This window comes from Propithecus coquereli, unplaced genomic scaffold (genome assembly GCF_000956105.1).
Source record: "Propithecus coquereli isolate 6110/MARCELLA unplaced genomic scaffold, Pcoq_1.0 Scaffold155, whole genome shotgun sequence".
Lineage (NCBI taxonomy): Eukaryota > Metazoa > Chordata > Mammalia > Primates > Indriidae > Propithecus > Propithecus coquereli.
In genome coordinates this window covers 1,595,167-1,607,687 of record NW_012139969.1, presented here as the reverse complement: position 1 = coordinate 1,607,687, position 12,521 = coordinate 1,595,167, and the positions used below count along the sequence as shown (strand labels likewise).

Genomic DNA, 12,521 nt, shown 5'->3' with positions numbered 1-12,521 from the left:
TTAAGAACTCTTAAAGCTCAATAATATTAACAGCCCATTTTTTAGATGGGCAAAATATTTGAACACACATTTCCCAAAATACATATGCCAAATAAATACATGAAAAGTGGCTCAACATTATCAGTCACACCCGCTAGAGTGGTTAATGTTAAAAAGACTGACAATACCAAGTGTCACCACACCCACGGTGTGGTCAACAGGCACTTTTTGGAAAGGTCTGCGGTTGCTTGAGGCTGGAGGTAGCGAGCACTGACTGGGAAGGGAGGGGGAGCTTTGTGAGTGCACGGAAATGTTCTGCATTTGATTGTAACGGGTGGTGGTTTGTCAGGTGTCCGCATTTGTCAAAACAATCAAAGGATACATTTTAAATGGGCACATTTTATTGTATGTAAATTATACCTTATTTTTTTTAAAAAAGTAAATACTGGGGGAAGACAGCAAAAATCCTGTGCTTTGCTGGGGCTAGAAATCCAAATCTTACAAAGCAATAAACAGTTGAACAATAAACAAAAAACTACACTGGAAAAAGTTTAATAACACACTGTGTTGGCATGGCTATAAGAAAAAAACACTCTCGATCACTGATGACGGGAGTGTAGACTGGTATAATTCCCAGACAGGACATTTTGGCAATATTTATTAAATTACAAATGCTTTGACCCAGCAATTCCACTTCCAGGATTTTATCTTATATTAATAGATAAACTAAACCACAAATGAAATAGCACACGTTAAAGATTATTCACTGCAACAGTGTTTCAAGTAGCAAGACAGGAAATAATCTAAATGGCCGTCCATACAGGACAGATTACATGAATTATGATACATCCATAGGATGGAATCCTATGTAACTACAAAAAAGAATAGAGAAAGTCTGCCTGTGTTAACGTGGAAACATCTTCAAGGGAGTAATGTTAAGTGAACAAAGCAACATTGTGTCTGTGTTGCCATTTATATAAAAACAACAACAAAAACCCAAAGGGTATATATTTGGATTTTCTTGTATATGTTTTTTCTAAAAAAAAAAAAAGAATTTCTGGAAGAACAACCAAGATAGTAATAGCAGGGAGGAAGGTGTGAGAAATGTGGATGGAGTCAGGAGAATGAGGGACAATTTTCATAGTATGTCTTTTTAATCTTTTTAAATTTTTGAACCATATGAATACATGAGCCAATCAAAATTCAAATAGTTATTTAAAAATAACATCAAAATAACACATATCGGTATATTGACTAGCATAATATAACTTATCACTATTCATCAGGTTATCAAGGAAAAAATAATACATAGGAAGTGTCTAGTGCAGTATAGGCATACATTTGGCGAACCACAACGGTTACTATTTCGACCCGGGCACACATCCGCCCCCACATTCTAGGTTCTAGTTCCCCGAAGCACAGATGCCCGGCTGCCTCTTTCAGCTGTGCCCTCGCAGGGACTTCCCCTCCGCCAACCCTTCTCATCGCCCACGTGGCTGCGATGTGGAGGACCTCACCTCCTCAGGGAAGCCTTCTCTGATTGCCACACGCCGTCGCCCTCCCTGCCCACACTCAACCCCTTGGGGTCTGTCATCCTCCCTCCCTGTGGACCTCAAGCTCTGCTCAGTGTTCGCAGCCCAGGGGCCACTGGACCCCTGAGTCCCATTCCTGGAGTGCGGGCGCAGGAGTGAGCGCCCTCCGCTGGGCGCCTTCTCGGCTGGCGGCAGGCCTCGCCCTCCACCCACGCAGACAGCAGGATGTAAGTTTCAGTTTCCCGTAAACGTTGACTTCCTAAGCTCACGGAGAAAATCTGGGGAGTTTCGGTTTCCCTAAGTTTCGATATCATTCTCCTGCCACCCTGCCCCGCACAGGCGCGGCGCTTTCATGGCGAGGCCGGGGACGGGGGGGCGTCCCCGTGCTTGCGTGTGGCTGCCGCGCAGGGAACCCTCGCGGGCTCAGGGCCGGCAGGCACGCGCGCCCGCACAGCAGCAGCAAGGACAGCTGCCGTGGAAGGGAGCCCGGGCGAGAACGTAGACGACCATGCTGCACTGGGCCTCGACCAGTGGCCGCAGTGGGGCCGGTGGGGACTGCAGGGCGGGTGTTCGAACACACAGCCCCTGCTGGAAAGCCCCGAGAGCGCCCCCAGATGAGCGGAGGGGCAGCAGCAGGTGCGGCAGGCTGGGGCTCTGGGGAGGGGCTCTAGAAACATGGACCCCAGTGGCCCTGGCGATGACAGTGGGGTCTGTGCTGGGCTTCAGGGAGGTGCCTCAGGCCATGTGGAGGAGGGACAGAGGGGCATAGGGACTGAGCCCTGGGGGAAGTGGGTCGGCGCCAGAGGACAGGCTGAGGGCTGTTCTTAAAGGGGAGGCTCTAGTTTTTGCGGTTTTGTTTTGCTCTCCCCACAAGTCTCTCCAGGAAGCTAGCTTTCTTAGGACTAGAGAAGTCACAGCCCCCCTTCCCTGGGGAACAGGGGTGTGGGCTGGGGCACCAGAGCAGAAATCCGGGCTGGCTCCTAAGGCCACGCCTCAGTGACTGTTTTCTTCCTTCAGCCAGTGGACAAATGGTCACCGCGGCGTATGTGGGGGAAGCTGATAGTGGCCCCAACTCCTCTCGAGTGGGTTATGAGCCCCCACCTGCCCAGCAGTAAGTTCACGTGTTTGCAGGACCAGCTCTGACATGCTTACGCCTCGCTTTCCTGGCCACCCTGTCCCCCAACTACAAAGAGGAATAGAGAGCTCCCCACCCTGCCCCGCCCCACCTCCGCTCCCAGGGGCTTTAGACACTCAGGAAGAACTTCAAATATTGTGAGGGTCTGTGCCAGCCTCCAGGGCCTTGGTCCCTGCCTGGGCCAGCAGCAGAGGCATTGCCTCATAGGCCCCCCCAGCCCACCCCACACCCCTCAGGCCCCCGCTTTTACCACTTCTCTCCTGTACATTGTAAACACATTTATTCGTCTGAGGTTGGCGAACCTCTGGTACAAAGCACAGGAACGCGGGGCTGTCCTTCATGCTGCCCCGGGCCCCAGCTCATCGGGCATGCAGGACGGAGCTGGGAGACAGCCCAGGCATCTTGGCGAGCGGCGCCAGGGGCCGCGGACCCTGCTCTTTCCCATGCCCCCCGCCCAGTAGCCCGGGCCTGGACTGCAAGCAGGAAGGCGTCCGGCCCCATCCCCAGACGCTTGGCTGCGGTGAACCTCTTCTTGGAGGCTGTTCCTTCTCCTCCCACCCCTTGGATCCCGCCTTGGAGCTTAGAGCCGGAGCCATGCGCCTTGTCCCCTCACACAGGGACCAAGTCAGCTGCCAGCAGGCTGTTTCTGTGAGTCCTGCCTCTCCAGTCAGGAAGCCCACGGGACAGGGCAGGCCTAGCTCTCCTGTTGTCCCTCCATGTACTCAGCTCAGGGTGGGGCACTCCGCGCTGGGGACAGGGATGGGCAAAGGCTTGTCTAGAGAACCGCTAGAGAAGTGCAGGGCAGCCTGACCCAGCCTCTCCCAGCCTGCAACGTCTTAGGGCCTCAACTTCTCATGGTGCAGACCAATGCCTCCTCCTCCAAGAAGCCCTCCATGCTTGGTGCCAGGCTCAGGGCTGGGCTACGGATGGTCAGTCAAGGCTGCTACTTCAAGGCCCTGAGAACAGCCTCCAGCTTCATGGCCACAGCCAGGTCGCCCTTCACCTTCAGCCGCCCACTCATGTAGGCCCCCAGGGGCCGCAGCTCCCTGCACAACAGGGCCCGCAGGTCTGCCTCAGTCATCTCCACCACCACGTCAGGGATGCCATCAGGCACCCCATGTCCCACTTTTCCTTGCCCTGTGGGGAAAAAGAAAACTGAGTATTAGTAGAGAGACAGCTATGGGGGAGGGAGGGGTTATCTTGTCCCATTGGGAGGAGTGGAGAGTACTGCTTAAGAGTTCAGGTGCTAACACCCTGTGCTTGAGTCCTATCAGTTGTGTGACTACTTGGAGCCTCCGTTTCCAAATCTGTGAAATGGGGATGATGATAATCTCTAAATCATAGGTGAAATGAAGGCGAGGTAACGCACAAAAGGTGCTCGGCACAGAGCCCTTCTGCAGGGCCCCTGGTTACCGGAAGCCCAGCCATCTGAGTTGTCCTGCCTATGGCAGGAGACCAAGGCCTGGAAAATCACTGTCTAGAGATGGTGTCTGAGCCCGACTGCTGTGGGTTCACCCCAAACTGCTGGCAGGAGCAGGGGTAGTCTAAAATAGCGCCATGGGGGAGGGTAACAAGCAACCTGGGTGGCAAGGAGGGCACGGAGGGCAGCTGCACCTGTAGTGAGGTCCAGGAAGTAGGTGCTCTGGGTGCCGCTAGGCAGGACGACATTGAGCTGGTAGCGGGCCCCGACCTGGCTGACCAGGGCCTCAGATAGGAAGGGCTGGAGAGCAGTCAGCAAGCCCTCGGCCACAGGCTGCTTCGGGCTGGGCCCAGCACCGACGTGAGCGACAGGGGGCTCAACTTCGTTCACCATTTCCAAGGTGTCCGCTGGGGGTGGCCAACAGGGTTGGGGAGGGAGGCAGAGAGAAAGCGGTCAGTATCACTCACTGTGGCCTCTGCCTTTTGCAGCAGTTTTCTCTTACATCCCCTTCAGGCCTCTGTTCAACCTCCTCCTCTGCTAAAATGCTGCCCCTGAATTTTCAGCCTAAACCCCCAACCCTGTTTAAGCTACTCCAGCCTCAGATGTAAAAGTCTTTTCAGCCACCCTTCTGGTGCTGTCGCCTCCTCCCACGGAGGCTGCCGAAGGCCTCTGCACACTCACAGACACCTGGACTCTTCTCACTGCCTTAGCTCTAGAATCAGAGTGGGCTGAACGCCTGGGCTGTGCACTGAACAGCAGTGCTTGGTTAAGGGAGCAAGTAGCAAAGTCTGCGCTGGATACCAAGCGGGTGAGCACCTCCACCCTCCTCCCCGAGGCTCCTCACCTGGCCCTGGAGATGGGGCACCTCCTGCCAGGAACTGGAGGGCCAGCTGCTGGAGGGTGCTGTCCAGGCTGGGCCCGGCTGGGCTGTCCTGGGGCGGCTGGAGCACAGCCTCCACTGCTAGCTCCACGCGGTCCACCTCCAGCCCCCAGGCCCTGGTCACGTCATTGATCTCTAGCTGGAGGACAGTGTGGGGAGAAATGGAATTCATTCAACAAACCTTTCCTGAACAACTTTTTTGGGTAGGCCAGTATGACCACGCGTGGCCACAGAGACACCACACTCGCCCTTGAGAATTTCCCGGCCAGGAACGCAGGCAGAGAGCAATTGCCACGCAGCTATGGTAAGTGCCAAGGTAGGAGGGAGGGCGGTAGGGAGCCCCAGCAGAGGGGGGTGAAGCCAGCAGGAGGAAGGATTCTCCAGGTGGAGGAGGACCCTTCCAGGCAACGGGACCAGCATGTGCGAAAGCCTAGACAGGAGAACCTGGAATATTCAAGGAGCTGGGAGTAAGCAGAGTTCCACTTAGCCGGATCCTCAGGTGTGGGCTGGGGACTGGAGACAGCTGAGGGGTCAGAGGCGGGTTGCTCCTGCTCGCTTGGATTCATTCCAAGGCAACAAGGAGCCCCAGCAGGGAGTTTACGCAGGGAGGTGACGGAGCAGACTTGCTTTCTGGAAAGATCCTGCTGGCTGCTGTGTGGACACTGACTTGGAGGGGCGGAGGGTGGAGGCACGGAGACCAAGACATCATTTCAAACTGCAGCCGAGACATGACGCGGATCTGGTGTGGGACAGAGGGCGGGCTGTGAAGCCCAGATGCGCCGAGGGAGACACAACCGTACCGAGCTCCAGCAAGACGCTAGGGAAGCACGACCACGGGCCCAGCGCTGCCTGGATGTGCGACATGGGAGGGCCGTGGCGGGGGAGGAGTCGGGCTTCTGGCGTGGCGTCCTGAATGGACGTGAGAGTGGCATTCGCCTAGAGAGCGCACACAGCGGGTGGGAGGAGAGGAATGATTTTTTTTTAAATGCTGTAAGCTTGAGGTGTCTATGGGATGGTCAGCGGTCCAGTAGGCAGCTGGAGAAATGGGCCCAGGGTACAGCAGCCGGTGTTGTGAATAAGCGGTGTCCAGAGGTAGCAGGAACCCCCAGGTGGATGAGCTCTCCCAGGAGGTCACAGATGAGGTCACAGAGTGGAGGAGGAGGACGCAGAGGTGGCTGGGCTGCCATGAGCTGAAGTAAGGGAGGGGCTGAGAACCGAGAAGTGCCCACTGGGCTGGCAAGCAGGAGGTCCCATGATGTTGGCCAGCGCTGCCTCCGGAGCCTGAGAAACCCGGACTAAGTGGGGTGTGGGATGGCAGCCTCGCAGAAGGAAAGTGGAGAGGGGGTGGGAGCAGACTGGGGCAAAGGGAGGCACGTTTCTACGCAGAGAGGAGAGGAAAGAGAGAGGGTGAACAGAGGGAGGGAGGGTGTCCTGGGAGAGGAAGGGGACCCAGAGCACTGCAGGGACGGCCTCAGAGGGAGGAAGCATGCAGGAAACGAGGCGGAAGAACAGCACAGGAGTCGATGGGTTTGAGGGGGGACGCTTTCCTCCTGTGCTGCACAGCGACGGGGTGGGGGCTGGAGGAGGGCAGCGAAGGGGTGCATGGCGGCTAAGGAGGGTCCAGCAGGTGAGAGGTGGGGCGTCTGCTGTCCCTCCGGATAAAGAGTAGGCGAAAAGGAGAGTAAGAATGAGAAATGTGCTCTTGAACGAGGCTTTGAGGGCGGTGCGCTGGATTTCCAGAGCTTTTTTTCCAACCGCAGGCACCGACCCCACTCCACCAGGCGCCAGCTCAGTCTGGGCAAGGGGCCTAAATGACTTGCACGCCCTGCTGTGAGACTGACTCCCCCAAACCGCCTCTCTCCCACCAAAGCACTGTGCAACAAGGCCAAGATCGATTCTCTCTTCCTAAAGGCGAATGAATATGGGATGTGGTGTTATGACAAATACTGTTATCCATTTGTTACCTGAGTTGTGCTACACTGAACACTGGATTGCAGGGGGGTGGAGGGGAGGCGGGGGAAGGCCAGGTGGTCTGGCTGTGGCTCCGCTCTGCCCCTGATCATGGTCAAATTATTTCTGAGGCCTCCCCTTCATCCCCTTGGTGGTGGGGGGCCCATGACGGGGGACCCTGGAGGGCCAGGGAAGGAGGCTGGGAAGTTTCCTCCCTCCAAAATAAAACAGTGATACCAGCCCTCTTACAGCAACAACGTGAAGCTGAGACACACTGGGGCAGACAAAAGGATTTCGTAAACCATAAAATGCTATCCCACGACAGCTATTGTTAGGATCACCGATAGTATTTTCGCAGGAATCTCATCTAGCTGGCTGCTCGCCAGTTTGCTTCCTGAAGGGATCAGGCCTCCAGGACCTGCGTTTATCCCACTCCCTCTCGGGCCTCTATCCCAATTTCCCTGGGGAAAGCAGAGCTGAGGGCAGTGAGGGAACTTGAGCCACGTTCCCCCGTCAGGACACGGGAGGAAGCACAAGCTCAGGTGGCTGCAAGGACACGCTGCCGCGTGTTTTTATTTCCACCCCATCTTGTAGCAGAGGGATTGAAGGTAAATTCATGTAGATAATTTCCCATACTCATGGAGAAGAGGCAGGAAAAAGATCCAAGTGTCCTCATGTCCCTTTGTTCTGTTCCAAAAAGGAAACCAAAACCGTAAGAATGCACATGCTGCGCCGCAGGCGGGGAATTCCCCAGAAGGTGGCTGGGCTGGGCGGGTCTGTTTCCTTCCCCCACCTGCCTACCCAGTGAATCAGATCTGGAACGGGGACTGCAAGGCCCAGTGCCATCATGGCAGAGCAGTGAAGGGTACAACCTCAGCAGCCACCGGCAGGGCCCCAAGCATTTGTGCTGGGGCCACTTCCCCTTCTCAGGGAACTTTTGCCCAGGATTGCTATGGTCTGTGCCCACCTTCTGTTCCTCAACTCGTAGCCCCACCCAGATACCGGCTCTTCAAAGGTGGTTACACTCTTGGGACACAGAGTACCCTGAGGCCGAGAGGGCTGTGAGGCTTTGCTCACAGTGACTGCAGGTGCAGGTTGCCTACCAGGAGCTGGTCACTGATCTTGAGCTTCTCCATCTGGATCTCCCGCAGCGGCCTCTTGAGCAGGGCCTTGGTCATGGCGTTCTGGGCTGTCATGCGCGTGGCTGTGTTCAGGTCCTTCACAGTCATCACCGACAGCACCGGGTCCCAGATACGAAACTGGACATCGGCCCCCACGGACAGCACAGCCCCATCCTTGGAGGCCAACTGTGGGGGAGGCCGTGAGAGAGGAGACACTCAAGGGCCTGGGGCTGCAGGGAGGTCAGGTCCACTGGGGCCACCCAGCATGACCCACCCACCTGACGGCTAGCTCCTCAAGGGCAAAATGGTGTCCCCGGGTATGTGGGGTTAGGGGTAAGGTACAAGGACATCCTCCTAGCCTCCCTCCATCTTCTGTTCTCTTCCCCCCCTCCCCTCCAGGGGCCAAGGTTTTGGCACCCACAATACACTCTGCACAAGCCCCCACTTCCTCTGTCCAGAGCAGCTGAGAAGCCCCTCACCTTACAGGGAGGGACACTGAAGGCTCGTGTCCTCAGATCTACCCTCTGAAAGGAGTCAATGAAGGGAAGGAGCAGAACCATGCCAGGGCCCTGGGGCGTGCGGATCCGGCCCAGGCGGAACACGATCATCCGCTCGTAGGTGGGCACGATCTGTCCACAGTGGCAAGGGAAAGGGTTGAAAATGGTCAGCTGGCTGGCAATGACGTTTGCCCAGGCCCCTTCCTCCCTTCTCCTCCCCTCGCCTTGGTCACAGTCAGGTATCCTTACTTCTGTTTTTAGATGAGAAAACCAAGGCTCAGAAAGGTTAGTCGACTTGCTCAAAAATCACAACCCCTAAATGAAATAAGCAAAGTTTGAAACCAGTTCGAAGACCAGTAACTCCAAAGGCCATGCATCTCAACCACCATACTGCACTGACTAGATCCTTAGAGAGCCTTCACCTCTGCAGTCTGAGCTAGACATGACTCACGCCAGGAAACTGTTTGCCCATGGATTAGTTAGGGGAAAAGGCTGGGCTACTCTAATAACCATTCCCCCAGGCAAAGGACTTTGCCATCCATCTTCAGGTCCTTGGAGCCCTTAGAGAAGCAGTTATGTCCCAGTTAAGAAATGAAGGCCCAGAGAGGCAAAGCAAATTGCCCAAAGTCACACAGCATTTGTTTCTATGACAGTTTTAGAACTAGGATCTAGGACCTTCTAAGGACTCCCTTCCAGACTACACCAAACCCAGAGGCTTTCTAGAGAAGTTGACTGTTGCCTAGGGCCACACAAAGGGCCGGGCCTGCCTGACCTTCCACCTTCACCCCAGGTTTTAGGTACGATGCTGAACCATAGCTCTAGTATTCATCCTTTTCCCAGCTGCACCATCCCATGTTGAAAACCAGGCCTGAATTCCTATTATGCATTAAATCCTGCTGGGCCAGACTGGGTGTTTTCATTTCTAATTTAGCCTAATCCAAAGGGAGGATGATTTGGCAAAGATTTCTGTGCGCACCTTAAAGCCAGTGTCCAGATCCCAGAAATTGAGAATTTAGGTAGACTTGTTTCTACCCCATACTGTCTCCCAGTATGACCCTGGACAAGTCTGAGCCTCAGTTTCCTCATCTGATAGATGGGAATGAACAATCCCTGCCTAGCCCATTTCACAGAGGTGTCATAATACAGTGTTTAGGGAAAGTGGGGCAGAGGACGGGGAAATTCATTCATCAATGCCAAAGCTCTCAGTGTGGCCCAACCACCCTGGGGCCTGACCCTGCCAGCCTTACCTTCAAGGCAAACCAGCCGGAAATTGGGAAGGTGACCAACAGCAGCAAGAACCCCAGGAAACTGATGAAGCCATGGCAGAGGCAGGAGGGCCAGCTCTGGGGTACATCTGGGGGCAAGAGAAAAGAGCAATCAAGGAAGACCAACTGGGCCTGGCAGAAAAGCTGCAAGTAGAGTGAACTTGGTCAAGTGCACCTTTCGCCCACCTTGCCCTTTAGAGGCTCCCTCCTTCTCAGGGCTCTCAGTGTGGCCCCTTACCCAACACCCCCTTATCTTTGGGCAGATTCTAGTTAGGGATTGTTCCCTCCTCCCATAATCTGTCCCAAGTCCAACAACCCTCACAAGGCCTCGCTGTCTGCTAGGCAACAGCCATTGAATCTGAGAATCCAATCCGTGTGATGCTCTCCTCACTGGACTGAGCAGGGGTCAGTCCCCTCATCTAACTTATATTGCCCACCCATGGCTGGCACACACCCAGGAGCACCTGGGCATCTGTAAAAGCGCTGGGGTGAACTGAATGCTGATGGCATAACACGTTCCTCCTCTACCATCAGCCCAGAAGCTGCTTGCAAGGGGTCCTTACAGAGACGCCTTGGCCTACAGGGATATAGCATTAATGGCTCATCATAGGAGCCACAGATGTTTTCTATCCCTCACCACATTTTAATGTCTTACGGACCATTAAAAATGCATATTTCAATTCAGCAACTTGTTGGGGAGGGGGGCCTAGGAAGATGAGGCTCATCCAAGCCAAAGGTCCAGACCCTGGAGAACCAGGAGCCAGGACAAGAGTGGAGCTGAGACAGCTCCAGAATCTGGGAGGAGGTTATTTGCTGCTTTCCTTCTCCTCCCAACCCTGGATAGGAAGCAGGAGCCTCTGCTCCATCCTTCCAGGAAGCCCATGACCTCTGGGCTCTCTAGGCCCCAGGGCATCAAGGCTCCCACTTTCTGCCTGGCTCTGATCCATGGGGCTTCCACAGGAAAAGCATCCTTGGATGGGGCAGCTGTCAGTACAGGAGGGCCAGGGAGGGATTGAATCCACCAAGGTTTGGTGGTCAGGCTGAAGAATGTGGGATTTGGCCTGTGGGCCGAGGGAGCCAAGGGGCAAGACAGAACCAGGGCAGACACAACTGGCAGCTGAGAGTCTGCCTTTTTGGTGTACGTATCTGGGAGATGCCTTGTCCTCAGGAAACAGGGAGATGCTTGGTCCCAGGGCTTCTAGAGGTGCCCCCTAGGGTGAAGATTCTTCCATTTCTCTGTGGCAGGTGCCCTTAGAGAGGCTGGTGGCCTCCTCTGCCTAGACCTGGGTTTCTTTCTATGAAAAATGGGAACTTGGAACCTCTGGCCAGGCCTGAAGGGCTGATAAGAGCCAAGAAGAAATGTGGTGGAGCAGGTTTTGGAGGATGGGAGCTACGCTGGCTCTGGGGCCACAGCCCCGTGACCCTAGGGAGGGTGGACCAGCGCTAGCACCCCAGTACCCGGTGAAGCCCCCTCACCACATCGTATCCTTTTCTCGGCCCCTCCGCTTAGGGTTGGAGGGCGCCAGGCCGGCCGACTCCTTAGAGGCCGAGAGTTCGAGCCTGGGGGTGCCGGCCGGTCCCCCCTGAGTCCGCCGTGCTGGGCGGCCACTCACCGGCCCCTGTCCCCACGCCGCCCCGCTCCGGGGACAAGCAGCCCTTCTGAGAGCCCAGAAAGCCGAAGCTCGACTGCTGGAAGCGGTCAAAATCCCCTAGGGGCAGCGCGCGGTACCCAGACCTGCCGAGCATGGCTCTTGACAGGGGACACGCCCCGCGCCCCTGCGCCGTGCCCGCCCTGACCAGCTGGCCTTCGCACCGCCCCGCCCCTGCTGGCCGCGGCTTCCGGCTTCACTTGCGCGGCCGCCGGCGGCCGGGGCGCGGGAGGAGAAGGCCGTCCCCAGCCCGCTCCGCCGTCGCACAGCGTCCCCTGTGATGGGAGGACCGAACTGCGGCCCTGGCAGGGGGGCGTGGTCTCCGTTCCCGGGAGCGCCCAGGGGTCATCGCCGCCTCCTCCCTGCTCCTACTTGGCCTTAGAAAAGCGGGAGGGGTTCCTGCCTCTAGTGGCCTAAAAAAAAAGAGAAAGAATTTAAAATTTAAAGAATAAAAATAATAATAAAAAAAAAAGCGGGAGGGGAAGCTGGGCTTCTTAAGAGGAATGCCTCCAGAATCAAGGAAATGCTGTTATCAGCCTTCTTAGCCCTACCTCTCTAAGCGCACACCCTGGAGGGGGCGTGCCTTATCTAGACTTCGGGTTTCTCCAGGGCGTGGTCAGCAAGTTACTCCTCTTTGTGTCCCCCACAACTCAGCAAGCAGGGCCCGGCACAAAGCAAGTCTCAGTGCTTATTTGCTGAACGATGACAGCCAGGTCACTGCAGTCAAGGTGGAGCGGGACGGCCTGGACTCTGGCGCAAAAAAAGAAATTTCATGTGCAAACCTCAGGGAACATGGCAGAGTGAGGAGGAAGGGCATGGCACACAGCTACAGGAGGGCGGGGGCCCCAGATCATCACAGCGGGGGGTCCCTCAGTCCTGCAGGTCCAGAAACGGCCTGCCCCTTGATCCAGGTACCCAGAGATAACTTGCCTCTCCATGGCTTGAGAAAACCCAAATGTAAATCGTGAATTTACTCTGAGAAGTGTTAAATTCCAACAGGAAGTTGGGGCAGGCTGTGAGCAGGCTGCCTTCCAAAGCAAGCAAAGGAACTAATAAAGCTTTCCCAGTGCTGCCTTCTCAGCCAGCCCCCTCA

At 55.7% G+C, this 12,521-nt stretch overlaps 1 protein-coding gene across 3 annotated transcripts; it reads right to left on the bottom strand.

Moving 5' to 3' along the window:
• Window positions 1-2,949: 2,949 nt before the first annotated feature.
• On the bottom strand, window positions 2,950-12,172 carry STOML1 (stomatin (EPB72)-like 1). Of its 3 annotated transcripts, none has more exons than XM_012640659.1 (7): window positions 11,980-12,172; window positions 9,762-9,868; window positions 8,497-8,646; window positions 8,000-8,203; window positions 4,911-5,085; window positions 4,261-4,473; window positions 2,950-3,783 (listed from the first exon to the last, which is right to left on the bottom strand). In XM_012640659.1, the coding sequence occupies exons 3-7, from the start codon at window positions 8,623-8,625 to the stop codon at window positions 3,590-3,592; spliced, it is 915 nt and encodes a 304-aa protein (XP_012496113.1). In that variant the 5' UTR covers window positions 8,626-8,646; window positions 9,762-9,868; window positions 11,980-12,172; the 3' UTR covers window positions 2,950-3,589. The 3 variants fall into 3 exon arrangements, with proteins under 3 accessions (XP_012496113.1, XP_012496112.1, XP_012496114.1); XM_012640658.1 differs by lacking the exon at window positions 11,980-12,172 and adding an exon at window positions 11,393-11,841; XM_012640660.1 differs by lacking the exons at window positions 9,762-9,868; window positions 11,980-12,172 and adding an exon at window positions 8,764-8,817.
• Window positions 12,173-12,521: the final 349 nt, after the last annotated feature.

Excerpts from the sequence above, each read along its gene's own strand:
- STOML1 (XM_012640658.1), bottom strand. The coding sequence starts at position 11,525 with ATGCTCGGCAGGTCTGGGTACCGCGCGCTGCCCCTAGGGGATTTTGAC. Across the intron at positions 5,086-7,999 it reads AGATCAGTGACCAGCTCCTG|CTAGAGATCAATGACGTGAC; the intron begins GTAGGCAACCTG and ends ACTGTCCTCCAG. Across the intron at positions 4,474-4,910 it reads TGCCCCATCTCCAGGGCCAG|CGGACACCTTGGAAATGGTG; the intron begins GTGAGGAGCCTC and ends GGCCACCCCCAG.